At 45.0% G+C, this 16,310-nt stretch overlaps 1 protein-coding gene across 1 annotated transcript; it reads right to left on the bottom strand.

Annotated features, from left to right (window-relative positions):
• Nucleotides 1-2,526: 2,526 nt before the first annotated feature.
• Nucleotides 2,527-15,413, bottom strand: tbx5a (T-box transcription factor 5a). Its single transcript, XM_029169836.2, has 9 exons — nt 15,135-15,413; nt 14,327-14,501; nt 13,637-13,731; nt 12,443-12,562; nt 11,604-11,751; nt 7,201-7,353; nt 4,585-4,676; nt 3,230-3,462; nt 2,527-3,149 (listed from the first exon to the last, which is right to left on the bottom strand). The coding sequence occupies exons 2-9, from the start codon at nt 14,468-14,470 to the stop codon at nt 2,557-2,559; spliced, it is 1,578 nt and encodes a 525-aa protein (XP_029025669.1). The 5' UTR covers nt 14,471-14,501; nt 15,135-15,413; the 3' UTR covers nt 2,527-2,556.
• Between the last annotated feature and the right edge of the window lie 897 nt (nt 15,414-16,310).

Below are 16,310 nucleotides of genomic sequence, written 5' to 3' on the forward strand. Positions count from 1 at the left end.
AAGTCAAACCTAATTGCACAACCCAGTGTGACAAATTATAAATTAGCCTCACTCTGTGCACCATATGATGCAGAGAAGAAGAGAGACAGGAGAATAATGGGGCTGGGGAGAAAGAAACAGGGTTTGGGGCTCCGAAAGGACAAAGATCCAGATCCAAACCATCTGGAAGTGAGACACGGACAGCCAGGGTGGAGAGGTCCCGGGAAGGCTGGCGGTCCAGCACATGGACCCGCGGTCTCCAAGAATAGAAAGAGGAGGAAGAGTTACACAGATTCAGCAGTGTAGTGGAAAACTGCTGATGTTCAAATCCTGAGCACTTTGTTAACTTCGTACCTGCAGAACAAGACAGATGACACGTTTAGTAATGATGGATCCAACTAAGTGCTGATTCTGTGAAGCTCGTCACTGCCCAGCCTTTAAAATCCAACTATGTCAGGCTGCACTAATGTTCAGAACCTCTGCCTTATCTGCATTATGTGAGCAGCAAGGATTTAGCTTTAAACTGCAAACACAGGTCCAGATCTAAATGATCCCATTAAGTAGCGAAGGGGAAACAGAGGAGTTTAGAGGTTAAAGAGACTGAACGTTACTGTGATAATTTGTTAAGATTTACTTTCACAGGTTTTTTTTTTTTATCACCATCAGAACAATATTTATAGACCCGCATGTTGTCAGCAGACAGCAGCTACCGGACTTTAGGCATAATCCATGATACCATTACTAAAACTAAAGAGACAACTGTTTCAAAACATGCACAATTTATGACTGTCGGATTAGTGGAAGATAAAACAGAGCCGGGATCCAAAACCCGTCCTGCCTTTGCTGAATGGAAACAACAGAACCATCATTATTGCTCTTAATTAGACCATTCAAAGTGTAGCAGAAGTTGAACAAAGATGAACAAATTCGCCACCTGTGCAAACACCAAAGGAGGAAGTGCATCAAAGACACAATAAGCAATTAGACACAGAATGAACATGGGTTAATGTTTTAAATTTATTGCTTGTATTCTGTTATGTACATGTTTATTTACACAGTTCTCCATTTGGTTCAGTCTCACTCAGACACCTTTCCACCGTTTTCTAGTAACGTCCTCTTGTCTATATAAGCATGATTAGAAAAAACCTATAAACAACATTAAAAAAACAGGCTATATAAAAAGAAACGGGTCCACCTATCTTTGACACATGCAAGGGAAGCTGGATTTACATGGTTAAAAATAAATACTATTGACAAATGACACTGTGTCGACTACAAGCATTTAGAAATGAGCTGCGTCTCATTCACAGGGTGAAAATGAGCTCTGCTGCTTCTGGAGTGTCCAGTATATATTGTTTCAATTCATTTAATACCTGTTGATGCATCATAGAAGTGGCAGGTGAGGACTTTTTGAGGTCACACATTCAGCTCCATCATCTTAACTGTCGTCACTTCCTGCTGTCAGTGATGCAGCGCGATGCAGGAAAGGTCTGTTAAAGAGGGAATTCGCACCTGAGAGTCTCCAGTTAACCCGAATGCATGTATTTAGACTGATGAGAACATGCAGCAGAGCATGTGAAGTGGGCACAGAAAGGCACCTGGTCCACAGGTTGATCCGAGCCCGGTTCCTCCTAGACAATGGCGGCGGTGACGAGGAAAAGAGGAACAGTCAACATCTTCTCACCTTATGAAGTTGCCAACCCACTATTAAGCCTCTGGTCAAGAAGGAAGTGTATAATAATATTAATATTATATTGTGTTGTATCTTCAAGCTGATTAAGTGGGAAACATTTGGAAAGGTTCCTTCAATTTAACATCCATGTCACTGTTATTTAATTTGTCATCATTGTCCACATAACTGCTTTATTACACTTCATTCATCGTGACCATCGGCCCCAAACACATTTATTCCCCACTGTTCTGCTCGTGATGTGTTGCATTGTGTCCGTTTCAAGGCATATTCATATTACATCGTCAACAGCGACAGGAAACAAATAACTCCTCTGTTTTATGAGCAAACTAATTTATCAAAGAGCCGCAACAAAAGCTCACAGACGCTTATTCGTTTTTTTTTCACTACAAAGTAAGATGGTGACTACGAAGACTTGAAAGAAAAAGAAAATGAGAACTCATGTTAATGTCACAGGAGACATTTCACACCAATCTGGGATATGAATACAAAAGTATAAGAAAACGACGAGAACATATTCCCTTGTCTTTGAAATATGCGCGGCTGACCCGGGGTCAGCTGCCGAGGCGTCTGAAGTCTTCTTCTCCTTGAGAACAGCGTCTACAGGACGTCTCCGGTGTTCTGTGTCCACATACGAGCAGTCCTTGCTCCTCTTTGCTTATGACGCCTTCTTCATATATTTTCACAAGTGCATAAGCTGTCTCGACAAGGTAAGCGATAAGATGCTTGAGATGCTACTCACACTGTTGCTGATATTGTTACAAGGAACAGCAACACAGCCTCTAAAAATATAAATATGGGTTCTTCTTCTTCTGCGTTAATTTGGTCCTTTCTCGTGTTTTCCGCCCCCCCCCCCCCCCCCCCCCCCCCCCCAATCGCTCTCCCCTTTAGCTGTTCTCGCTCCACTCTGGCATGATGCTGATGCTGTGTACAGTGTGGTACTGGTGCGGCGATAGCGTGCGCGGGATGCCGTGCGCGTACAGGTACTCGTTCCCCTGCAGGCTGCCCGTCGGCGACTGGATCCCGGCCCCGGGGCTGCACTGGCGGCCCAGAGCCTGGTGGGTCACGGAGCTCTGGTACATGGCGGCGTGGTGGGCGTCGGGCAGCTGCGGCGAGGCGTGGCCGCCCACGCCGCCCAGCCGGGACACCAGGGAGCCCGAGGTGAAGTGGGCCGAGAAGTGCTGGTAGGGCAGCCGCTCCACGGGCTGCATGGCGGCCACGGAGCAGCTGGCGTAGGGCGGCACGCCGGCCCAGGTGTTGCAGCTGATGTCCTCCAGGCTCGGCACGGCCTCGGCGCCCTGCGCGGCGCCGGCGTACATGCACGCCTGCCGCTGGCCCGACTCGCCGCGGTAGGGCCCGGCGCCGAGGCCGAGGCTCTGGGCATAGCCCGCCGAGCGGTAGTAATGGTCGTCCTCGCCGGGCGAGCTCTCCAGGTAGGCCTTCTTGTAGCCGTGCTCGCCTGAGTGGCAGTCGTCCTCCACTGTGGGCAGAAACGGGGGCGTAGTCAGACTTCATGGGGAGTAAATAACACACGCACACTGGACTGATCTCAGATCCCACCTTTCCTCTTGATGCAGTGGTAGTCCTGGCCGTGCTCGTGCGGCAGGGGGTAGGAGCCCGACTGGGGCAGCAGGTCCTGCTGGGTGCTGGTGACCCCGTTCTCACACTGGGCGTACTGGGAGCCCAGGGCGCCGGCGGCGCCCATGGCCTGGACCTCGCCGCTGAACGGGCTCTGGCTGGAGCCCACCCTCTGGCGCACGGTGCTGCGCGGAACCACCGGATACTCCTTGGTGCTACGTGCAGACACGCAGTAATCACAGCGGTTCTGATCAGTGCACGGGAGGGTCCGGACCGGACTCACACCCACCCACCGGAGGACACACGCAGACCGACGGCTGGAAGTGCCCGCTCCTATTTGGCTCCGGTCACTCCACACAATCCTACAATGCATCACTCTGCTGCGTTCCCGTCTTTGATTTAAGGGACGGCGGCGGTTGAAACGCAGACCTGCTTTTGCAATAAGCTCTCCCTCGAAACGCGTAACCAAGAGCAGACGCGCACAGCTTACTGTACTCGGAGGGGCCCAGATTGATGGCGTGGCTCGGACTCTCGCCGAGCGCCGTGCGCGGCCCAGGTTCGATGGGCTGCATTATCTCCTGGCGTGCACCTACTTAGAGCAGCGTCGAGGTAACGCGTGTCAGCTCTGCTATTTTAAAAACGCAACTTGTTGACGATAACAGGAGATGCTCATTTAAAAAGACCAGAAACAGTCGGAGGTTGGATTTTAGCACCTTGTGGAAACGCGGAGAAGCTTTTCCAGTATTGTATGATTTGTGGATTAGTACATTTTAATACATCGTCTATATTGGCTGCTTTTCGGGGGTGGGGGGGGGGGTCTACACCAGATTTTCTTCTTTGAAAAAGTGTTTTCCATGCAGCACAAACGCATGTTCCATACCTCATCTGGACTGAATAATACAAAGAGAGCAATGTGGTTGTGTACGGCCCAGGCTGCTCGGCCAATGATACCTCCAGTTCAGCTCCACACACACACACACACACACACACACACACACACGGGTAAAAGGGCCGTGTGGAAGGGAGATGTTGCAGTCTTGTCTCAGAGGTTCTGCCAGATCAGCCATAAAAGCCTTCAGCATGAAAACTGGCCCAGGATCAAGAACTACACTTACATCACTGAAAATAACACTCACTTGCGTTTGGGTGATTGAAAGATTAAAGAGGGGCTTGTTAAGGGACGAGGCGACCAGGAAGTCAGTAATCCCTGTCTAATTACAATAACATTTATGTTGTGATTTGACACGGTTCCGCGCGTGTCAGCGTTTCCGTGCTCCCGGTTAGAGCAGAAAACTAGAGACTCGCACGTGCTTCAGGATGAGACAGTTCAATTGTACCTTTGCATTCTGGACATCCGGTGCAGCTCCATGTCATCGCTCCCACGAAAGCCTTTTGCAAATGGGTTGTTCTCAATCTTCAGCTGAGTTATCTAAAAATATTAAAACGTGGAATTTATTATCTCATAAAAAAATTATTGCTAATGGTTTGAAATGTAAGCGTATTTTGAAAAAAAAAATACAAAGCAAAATATTTACAGATCACCTACTTTAAAGCAGCTACTTTAAATGCACCGGTAAATATCATGTGTACAGAACAGACGCGTCCTCCTCGGACCCGCGTTCATTACAGCTCCAGGTTTGAAGTTTTCTTGGATGCTTCACTGGTCTCGCGTTTCCCGAGAGGATGAAATAATAGATCATGTTTGTGGAAACCTAACAGGCCTTGGGGGATTCGGTGCTAAACAAGTCGATAAAAGCCTGTCCCACTATGACATATTTCATAATAATAGGACATCATTTATAATCTTACACATGCAGGCTCTGACTTAACGAATTGGCTAATTGGCAGGAACAAAAAATATTATTATGATTTATTATTTGACTTTATACAGTATATTTAAATACGAAATAAACGCTGTGAACAGTGAGTTACTGGGTTAAACCCAATCCAGGGATATCCCTCTCACGAGCCCTGGTTTCTGGCAGGTAATTAGTTGGCAGCTGTCGTGTGCTTTTAGGCATCTGACAAGACTGGAGGTTTGTCTGCATGTTGCCTGACACTTTCACCAAACCTTGTAAAGTCTCTTGTGTGACACTGGGGCTGGTTCCTTGTTAATACATAACGCAGCCCGGCAGAGTGTTGTGCGCCATAAAGCTTGTAGGTTCTGGGAGAGTCCTGTTGCTCCCTCTACACCCTCTGCAGGAGATCCAGGCAGAGAAAAGCCGGACGAACGAACTCAAAAGTTCTAAATAATATAGATAAGCTAAATAATATATTTTGCTAAACAAATAAAATTACTCTTGAAATAATTTGGTTGTAGAACTAGGCATAGTTCATTGACAACTTACTAGACTGTGTCTGAACGATGCTCATTAAACCTGAGGCCTTCTGCGTATGAACGAATTCACAGATGCATTAAATCCCCCAAAATAAGATTAAGAAAATAAGAGTTTTCATCTTAACATTTTGACTTAACGGTGGAAAACACAGCCGAACAAGAATGCCTTTAATTACGGTCACCGGCGAAACACGTGGGAGACTTGAAGGAGTTTCATTAGCTGAGGCTCCAACAGGTGAACTGGACACACGCCTGCAGCGCACGCACATTGCTTTGGCAGATGTGAAACTGTTTGATTAGACAGTTGTGGTAAAAGCGCCTGCAAATCCGAAATGCTTGTTTTTCTGCAGGTCTGGAAAGCCCCAATAATTAGCCCCGGGTTACGATCTCAGCCCCCAATAGCATGTTTGAAAATAATGAATGGTTCCTACAGAATGTCGGTCGTTTGCGCTTCCTGTTCCCAGAAAAGAGGGGACGTCGGATTGGCTGCAGGGACATTATGAGCTTTCGCCCCTTTCTCCCATATTCCCCAAACTAAAAACATATAGGCCCAGACGGCGGCATGACGTTGAACAGACGCTGTTTACAGATATCTGTATTCCCAAGAAGTTTTTTTACCACCAGAAATGTGGACAGAGTAAATACGGGGTTTTATTTCGGCGTCTTTCCCCAGAGCCTCACACGCAAATGAAACCAACAGGCGCGAGGGTGCGCGCGCTCAAGGGGTCACATGGCTTTAACTCCAAAATAAAATTAACAAGCAAAATCAAAAGCCGCGTTACGTGAATTGTTCATAAGCGTCTGCTGACTATAAAAAGAAAACTCAGATTTGTTTCTAAATATATGATATTTTTGTCTTATATTTAACTGATTAAGACCTATTATCTACAGCGTTTAACGGAGTTGCTCCGGCTCGCTAAGAACAAAATCCGATAAATTAGTTAATAAATGTAGGAATCTGCTAATATTATTCAAATAAAAACAACACAGTTTGCATACGTTTGCATTAACTATGTCCAAGTTTTGATTTGGTGCAAAGCCAAGTATAGCGTGTTTAGATCTCACTCAATCTTATTGTGTTTATTATTATTTATATAAATGTACTGATGCCGTCTTAGTCGCGCCACTGCTTTATCTGTAGCTTGTCTCGCTCTACAAAGCGCTGCAACTTGGAAACCGTCTCTTGAGGTCAGACGTCGTCTAGTCGGGTATCTGAAGTTTTCTTCCCTCATCTGTCAGTGACTCAACGTGATGGAGCGTCTCAGCTGACAGTGACAAGACTTTCTTTCAGCCTCACACAGACCACGCGCTCCTTTCATTTCCCCCCTTGCATTCAGCAGATCCCCTCAGCGCCAGGAACTCCGCAGCAAACAAGGAAAAAGCATGGGAAAAGTCTCACTGAGACGATCCTCTAATTTTATTCTTATAGTTTATTTTGAATCTTCGCATGCTTTTGTATTTTAGAAAATAATATATATATTATTTAGTTTGGATTTCTGCGTTTTTCTTGTTTGTTACTCAGTAAATCGTCACATAAAATACGATGAGCGTTTAAAGTAAGTGTAAATGTATTATTTCCAAAATAAAAACGTTAAGCGTATGTCACAGAACTTACCTTATGATTCTGGTAGGACGTCACCGCAATGAACGCGGTCTCCGTGAAGACGTGAGTGCAGAATGCGGTGTTTTTGGAGCCGAAGCCGTTATTTTCATCCGCTTTCACGATGTGGATCCTCGGCTGGTACTTGTGCATCGAATTCAGGATGATCTGAATTAAAGCAACCGTGAGATCCAGCGTTAGAAACCTTTGTTGTGAAATTTTATCTTACACATTTAACGCTTAAAAATAACACAGTTGGAATATTAGAAAAGTCAAGAGCAAGTTGTTTTGAAATAAAAAAAAAACATGCACACACACTTTCAAAAAGTGAAATATACTACATATACACACATAAACATATACACATACTGTATAATACTACTAATATACTATATAATACACACATCCTACATTTTTAATTAGAAAAAACAATACTTGTATATATTTTAATTTAAAATACACAGGCACAGATTTAACAAATGTAAACGTGCACTAAAAAGTCAAAGTAAAGTTTATAAAAAGTTTATATAAAGTTTATAAAATATTTATCCTTATTGAAATAGGCTCAAGTCGACTACTAAAAATTTGTACCTGAATAAAAAAGGTAGTCATTAAATATATTACAAGCTAAAAATTTAATTCACTTATAATTAACCAAAATATTGCGGTCATTGTTTCCGTAGTGAGGGTAATAAAATGACCCCTGATGCATGTTTAACCTGAAGAACCTTGTTTGCTCTAAGTGATGGCTGCCATCAGTAGCTTGGCAGCATCAGGACTCAGCTGAACTTGAGCCTTGAACTCCTATTGTGTCTCTCGTCGGTGGGGTTGAAGTCTAATTGTCTGGTAGGACGGGGAGCCCTGGTCCGCGGCCTCCAGAAAGCAATCGTTATTATTTCCATCACATGTTTAAGAACTAAAGCCAGCTCCCCCCACCTTCGGTCCCACAGGCATTCCTGCTATCTGTTATCTTAAAGGTTGTTTTTGTACCTGCCTTTCACTGCCGGCGTGAGAAAAAACAAGGGATTGGCCTGAGCTCCACGTGCAGGGGCATCCTGCAGTAAAGTCCTTTCTTGGAGTGAAACAGCGTCAGTATTACCTTCTAGATTCACTTGATATACTTAGTGGTGTAACAGTATCAGGCGATTAGCAGAAAGTGGGCATGTGTTGCAGCTGCTTCAGATACAGATACTACATGAATTAATGATCAGAGGGAGGCAATAAAGCAAACTGGATTTGTTGAGCGTCACTTGGACTAAATGAGGAGGCTGCTGCCGAGTAGTTGACTTGCAGATGGCTAATAAGCCACCATCAAGCAAGCAACTCACACAGTCCCTCATTTCTAAAATATCAAACCTCCCTTCTCTTCATGTATAAGTACGGAGGGAATTCACTGTCCGAACGAGAGCAGCAGTCGCCACAGAAAGTTAAAACCCGGCGGAAGCCACGTGGATAGGTGTAACTGTGGGGGTCGGGGGTGCAGCGGTGGACCACCCACTGGGACCCCAGCACACGCCTGCTCTCCCTCGTCCAGGCCGCTGCCCTGCCTGTGCCTGTATCTCTGCCCCTCCCAGCCTCCGGGTGATAGTATTTAATGATAGTGAGGGATCGCTCCGGGTCTCGCGCCGCTGCCCTCCGCTTTCAAGCCCCCGCCACATCAGAGGGGCTCCTCGAGCCTTGGGCTCAGCGAGCGTCGTGCGCCATCGTCTATTGCTCATCGCACACTGCCACTCGAACATAAACAGTGTGAGGCTCACGCCCCACCCTCCTCGGCAAAACATGTGTGGGAAGACAGGGAGACGAGTGCAGGAGCGAAATAAGGAGAAGAGGAGAGGACGGAGAAATATGCAACATCACAGTGTGAAGTGAGAAGCTGAGACAAAAATAGACTTTATGAATGAAATTACAAAATCAAGTGGGGCAAACTTTTCATGCTTTACAAAATGTCTTTAAAGTTAGTGAGATGAGATGCAACAGGCTGAAATATGCCATGTAACAGTCTCATAGTTTAGTAACACATGTCTGTGACACATGACAGTGAAATAAATATAGGCCCTAAATAGAAATCTATCTTTATTATATGACAAAAATATCTGCAGCCGTGTAAAACACACACTGCCTGAAGACATCAACACAATAAAAATCTGCTTTTTTGAATCATCTTTACGAAAATATCTGCTTTTGCCTGTTGTCAGACGACCGGTTTGCACCTCAACCTGCCAAAACACGACATAGTTGAAAGCAAAGTTTACACAGCGGCCTGAAAACAAGAACTCAGGCCTCCTGTCGGAGCAGCGGGCCTGAGCTGCAGCTCGGCTCTGCTGACGTGTGTCTAATTACCAGACGTCTGTAGAGGAAAAACAAGAATGGGCCCGGGCTGCATCAGAAATGTCTTGTGGTCTCACGTCTCACTGCTAGTAATTATAAATCATCTACAAGTTATTTCAACCAGCTGGATCAACAAGTTGATGGAGTGTATTCCTGGCCAGCCACCAATGTTTCATTTATGAATCCCATGGTGCTGTCTCCCGGCACGAAAGAGGCCGAGCCAGGAACCACTGCAACTAATCAAAAATGCACTTTAACCCAAAATTTACAACACTGCTCGGCCTGAGTTCCACTTTCGTTAGAGCAGCTGGGCTTTGGCAAGCGATCACTATAGATGCCATGTGGACAGACAGTGATGTGCAGGAATGCACAGTGAAAGCGGTCTCGTTTATGATTCATTGTTGCTGGAGATGATAATACAAGTGGTTGGAGGGACTTTAAGCAGTTCTTAGTCTGCATTAATTAGAATATGAGGTTACCTTTATTACCAACATATTATTTGTTCTCTATTAACCACACTTTGTGAAAATACAGGACTGTATGAATCAGCTCATTACTGTTTCCTATTAGTAAAGCTAATTGTGTGTCTACTCCATTCTAAAAGGCCCTATTTTGCCCAACAGCTCAACGCTGTATTAAATCTTCCTCCAGCAGACACACTTGTATGGAAACATGTTAATGAAGTCAGTAATGTTTGTGTTTTCGGGGTTTGGGGTAAGATAGGAATCACAAAGGCCTGAGGCCGGAGAGTGAGTTCAGGATAATGAGAAGGTAAATGTTAGGAAAATAGGTCCCATGCAGTGTGTGATTGGTTGGAGGAGGAGGGAGGTGGTGGGTGGGGATGCAATGGGCCCTTCTCCTTTTGCTAAGAAGTGCCCAACTGTTGCCCTTTACTTATGAATGCTGCCTTGCAGGAGTGCTGCAGCTTTAGTACATCTAGTCTGCTATAATAAACATGATGTTAAAACAAACCCTGAAGAGATTCCAGGATGTTGGTGCAACGAATGTGTAGCTTTACCGTTAAAGCTGACAGCATGAAAAGAGTGAAGGGAGCCTAAATCCGTGTTACTGTACGTTTAGATCAGATGCATCTGCTCAAAGTGTCTCTACAGTATGTGGTAGAGCTGGTGCTGTGGTATTTTTTTCACAAATCGAATAAGTTTAAACGTTTTTTTCTATTTGATGCACTTTTGACACTTTTAACTTTTAATTATTTTCCTATTATGGTCAAACGTATAGAAAAATGTGTTCTTTTGAAATAAAAAAGATGGATGTGTTGTTGGTATTGATATAATATACAGTACAATAATATTATATTATAATAAAATATATATTTACATAATTACCAAAACATTATTTTGTTTGGATGACTTGTCCTTGCAAACCAGCAAAAATCAACTATTTTCCTCAGAGAACCAGGAATTCCGATTTGGTAAACACACAGGCACGCAGCAAAAATAATGAACAAAACCCTGATTTCAGTATAGAATAACCGGATTTGAACGGAAAGCAAATAAACAACTCTATAGCGCAGCCCAAACTTTACGAGGTCAGCGAGTTTATTTAGCAATTTCTTCAAGCCCACTTAGACGTCCAGCCTTAATGGCGCGTCATTGTGCAAAAATGAATACAGTGTATTAGAAGCAAGTATATATTGTACTTAAGTAGTTTTTAAGTAATAATAATAATAATAATAATAATAATAATAATAATAATAATAATAATAATAATAATAATAATGTTGATCGAATATTTTCTCTTTGTTGCTGTGAGTCCGCGTGTCTCAATTTTTCGTACGTGTAAAATACGTATATATATTTGAGGTCACTAACAAGTACTGAAATTAAACGAGGGATAAAAACCTCTATTAACTCAGCCAACCTGAGCTTCAAACCCTGTCTGGTCACGGATCAGCTGTAAAAGCCGCGCGTCGTGTCGTTGGGGGGCTTCAGCCCAGATGCACGAGCGCCTGGCGCCACTGAGCGGAAACCACGGTCCAAACTTTGATCGGCGCCGCACCAGCGTATTATTACATTCACAGAGACGCGCATTTGCGGTCGGGTAAAGAGATGATAGGCCCAGGCACCTACGTGTCCGAACGGGTCCAGGTGGTTGTTGGTTAGCTTCAGCTTCTGAAACGACACCAGCTGCCTCATCCAGTGCGCCCCCGTGGCCGGAGAGTCCGGGTGGACGTAGAGCCTCCCGGGCATAGCGGGCTCTGCCTTCCCGGTCACAGACCTGAGGCACAGCGGGATGAGACCCGGATGAGAGATTCCGTTACGTGAACGCACCACGAGATGGAAAAAGAATCCATTCAAAAAGTCTCAGAGACTAAGTTGCGCAACATTTCGTAGTTATACAAAGTTTTTGCTAAAACTCTGTATTAAACCCTTAAAGAACAATGAATCGAGTGGATAATAGTGTATTTATATTGAGCTGCTGTCTGTGGACACGCGGCCTCTGTTTTCCAACACTATTGGATCAGGAGGAGATCCGAACACGATTATCCTCCAGTATCTCTTTATTGAAAGGCACTGACCCAAACGAGACATCGCTGACCGAGGTTAGACAGCGCGACAGGACACCGAGCCAATACGTCCGTGTCCTCCAGAGGAAGCAGCCCCCGACGCAGTGCGCAGACAGGCTGGTACCGCTGTAGGTTCAGCCATTCGACCACAGCAGGCACACGACTCCTGCTTAGCTGACTACATTTCTTGGCAATCGTTAGAAAACGCGCAGTTCATAATTCTCGAGAATGAATACGTCCATCAGGACATCGATATAAAATTTCCTGTTGGGTTAAAGTCCAGGGAGAGTAGCTGCGCCCTCGAAAACAATGGCGCACATTATTATGACATAGCATGTGCGTAAAATGGGAAAAAAACGGTTTCTGCTGTGAAGAAGCTTGTTGTTGTTTTACTTTACGTACCATTTATTGTCGGCGAATTTGTATCGATGATCATCCGCAGGCACAACATCCATCAGGAGAATGTATTTCGTCTTGGGGTTTAATCCTGTGACTTTGACTTTGAAGCTGGGGAACATTCGCCTGGAGGGGAGAAAAACGGATTCTGTCAAGGCGTGAGACGCAGCCTAAAATACACACCCAGGTTTTAGTCTGGTGTCTTGGTTTAACGGAGAAACGAGAGAGAAACGCTCGAACGCTTACTATCGTGAAGCGAAACAAATGTTTGTTTTCAGACTGGATCAAACTACATCCAGCTTGGATAAATGTCTTTATTTATTTTGGGGAGACTATTTCAGGGCGCCAGGTCTGAGGGAGATCTGCACGTAATGAAATGATTTTTCTCACTGTGGGTCGCATTTGTGCTGTACATCTTTTGGGTATTTAGTCTAGTTTTTATGTGATACTGGACAAAAACCGTAAGAGTGGGTCTGAGGAGTCTCGCGAGTCTTTGGGGAGAAGAAATCGAGGGATGCTGGGTTTTATCATTTATCATTTCACGCCAAAAGCATATTGAAATGACCGACGGGAGAATAATGGAGATTGTGTGAACAAGTCTTTTTTACTAAATTGCTAAATTCGTGTTAATACACGAGGGTTTCTGGCAGACGTCACGGTGCATGTGCACAAATTCTCACCCAGCGCGCGATGTTGTGACAACAAGGCGCATGTACCGTCCCCCATAGAACATGTCGCGTGCATGCAAACATGTCTGCATGCAATTACACACACAGGACAGAACCAGACCGCCGACAGCAGGAGACGCGCTCCCGAGTGACTTTATACGCTCATTATTAATGCATGTTGCTTAAATCACACCCACGCCGAGCAGCATTTTTGTCCAGGACGCACATCTTTGTCCGTTTGCTGTATCAGGCTGGAAGGTCGGTGATATTGCATTTCCCAGCAGGACCACCCAGACTAAAATATAGACTCGATGCGTTAAGGAACGATAAAGCGTCCACCAGATGCTCTGTGTTTTCCCTGCTTCGTGCAGCGTATACTGTATATTTCCATTTACCCACGCAAGATGAAATTCCACAGCCCATAGTCCCACACACGAGAAGCTCGTTCGGACAATGCGCAGGCACAAAACGCCTGATGTGATTCATCCTTTCCACTCCTAATGATAAACATATTCATAATTTGACGTCGTACCTTCCGGCTTTGGTGATGATCATCTCTGTTCCCACCTCGTGAAACTTCATCCACAGTTCCCTCTCGTGCAGGTAGACTTTTATTCCCTCCATTCCCTTCAAAATAAAACATTTTAGTGCACCGATAGATGAGTTTCCTATAGGTTTGAGGCCTTTTGAGTTAGGAGAGTCAGATGTCTGCTTGTGAAAACATATCTACTGAAGATGGCTTCAGTTTGAAGTTGTTTAAAAATAAAGAAATGCGACAATAAATGTTCTATAATGTTATAAATCACATTTAAGCAAAAACAAGGAGACCCTTTTGACGCTTTTAGACTTGGTCTACAACCTGTTGAGCACTGACCTACAACTTCACACCATACACGGTGAAATAAACCACAGAATCAAACGCCGCTTTACCAGACTCAAGTCTCATATTCAGTGAAACCATCATTAAAAATGAACGAAAATTCTACACAACAATATTTTTATACTATTTGTTTTTTGTTTCCAGCATTTCCAAAACACATTATTGCTTTATTAGATTAAACACGTGTTTATCTACGTGTGTAGATACTATTATCATATTAGCAGAGCTATTTATTGATATTTTCACCAAAACAATAACAACAAATTACATAATGACAAATGCGCGTTCACGGAAGAGGCGCTCGCGGTGAAAGTGAGGCCTACACCACTGACTGATACTGACCTGCTGGATGTAAGTTGTCTGCGATGATGGGGATTTGTTTGAGGTCCCGTTCTGTTTCTCTGATTTATTATCGCTCTGCGTTTCCCTCGAATCCGAGCCACCAGGAGAGTTTTGGAGGCCAAAGGTCTCCTCTTGGTCCGCCATGACCGCAGCTTCGACAACTGCACCGTCCCGACTGCAGAAGCCAAGAAGAAAGGTCAGCGTCATGATCGGCGCTGTTAATGCCAGCGCATGAAATAGTTAGGTTGCACGTGGTGGTAAATACATACAGAGACAGAGTCTTCTTGGTTGATAACTAAGTGAACACAAAGTCTATCAACGTCAGATTGTGTTCCTCTAAACACACATGACTACACCTCAAGGATATAAAAATAAAAATGTAAACATAGCAATTATGTCTCGCAATTCAATTAACCTAGTTTTGACGGACGTTTTAGTAGCGTTTGTCTGATTTCTTTATTATATGGTTTTAATAATTAAAAATAGTAGGCCTGTTCTAATTAGATGCAACTGCACAGTGAAGCACCAGCATTAGAGCTACCGTGGCTTGTTCTGGGCAGGGGGACAGCACATTAAAACAGGCCCCTCGCTTGTAGGAAACGCTGTTTCCCAGTCACGTCCCCAAAACAAAAGACATGCACGTTATTGTGCGGAACAAAAGGGGAAAACACACCGACATCTCCCGCAAAACAAGCGCCTCTACAGTGGCTCGGTTTCCAAACCCCTGCAACGCAGAGCAGCCCACGGAGACCGTTATAAACCGTAACAGCGCCAAACGCGCCGCCGGATCAGAGCGCGATCAGCTTACCGACAAAACTACAACCGCGTCGCGTCACAACACAGCAGGGTCCCGCCGCTTAAACGCTCGCGTGCTCGTCCCAAATCAGATAATCCAGGCGTTTTGCGCGACGAAGCCGTGCGAATTCTCCATGAATCTTCTTTGCGCGCACAGTTAGTCCACGCTCCGTGCGAACGGAGTTGCGGCAGCGAAGATCCTCGCGGAGCGCGGTGGCAGCTACGCGGCGCTCCTCGGTGCCTTTTTGTGCATTTTTAAGCTGTGGACCGTTTTGTGAGCCGACCCCGTTGACAGCACCTTAGCAGTACGGGCTATAGCCGGGTCCCAGAGGAACAGGTCCGTCACCTCCTTCTTCCCTCCTCTCTGTCTCTGGCTTGTCAGTTCTACGTCTCTCTCTCTCTCTCTCTCTCTCTCTCTCTCTCTCTCTCTCTCTCTCTCTCTCTCTCGCGCGCGCTCCCTCTCCAACCCACCACTGCGCGTCAATGACCAAGCGTGCGAAGCGGAAGCTGAGTCCACGACGTAGTTCTGGGGGTGTGTGGGTGATGGGGGTGGGGGTGGGGGGTACCAAGTGCAGGAATAGCATTGGTTTATACCCCAAATAATAATTCCTTCCAGGTCCCCACCCCAGGTCATATGATTTTTCCGCTCCAAAACTTCTATAATCCCAGCTTGTTGCAGGGAATCCATTTGATATTCGCTGCTCCATTCGCCATTACGCGCAACTCCTTTTGTAAAATCAACAACGCGTTTATTAATAAAAACACCAGCCAAGTGGAATATAATACTTATTGTAATCATCAAAATGATCAGATTAACGACTATATGTTTTTGGCCTGTAGTTTTATTGTCTGGCCAATTAAAAATATCAATTAATCGATCATTTACACAGACAGTCGGAGTTTAAATGCCTTAAATCTGCCCCGTAGGTCCCAGTTCACTGAGTGCAGAACAAAAGAAGCAAGTATATTGGAACTGCGTCGCTTTTTCAGTTTGCCAGTCGAGTCTGCATGTGGGTTCACGCTTCACACAGGCTTCATCACCGCAAAACGTTTGTCACATCTGATTCAACACTTATACAACAACTCTGTAGATTGTGACGCTGGAACGATGCAAATGAGTTCACAGAGTCAGTGTCTCGTTTTACGCGCTATCACACACGCTTTATTCTGACTTTACGATTGGGCTTTT

The sequence above is a fragment of the Betta splendens genome, chromosome 12, assembly GCF_900634795.4.
Source record: "Betta splendens chromosome 12, fBetSpl5.4, whole genome shotgun sequence".
NCBI lineage: Eukaryota > Metazoa > Chordata > Actinopteri > Anabantiformes > Osphronemidae > Betta > Betta splendens.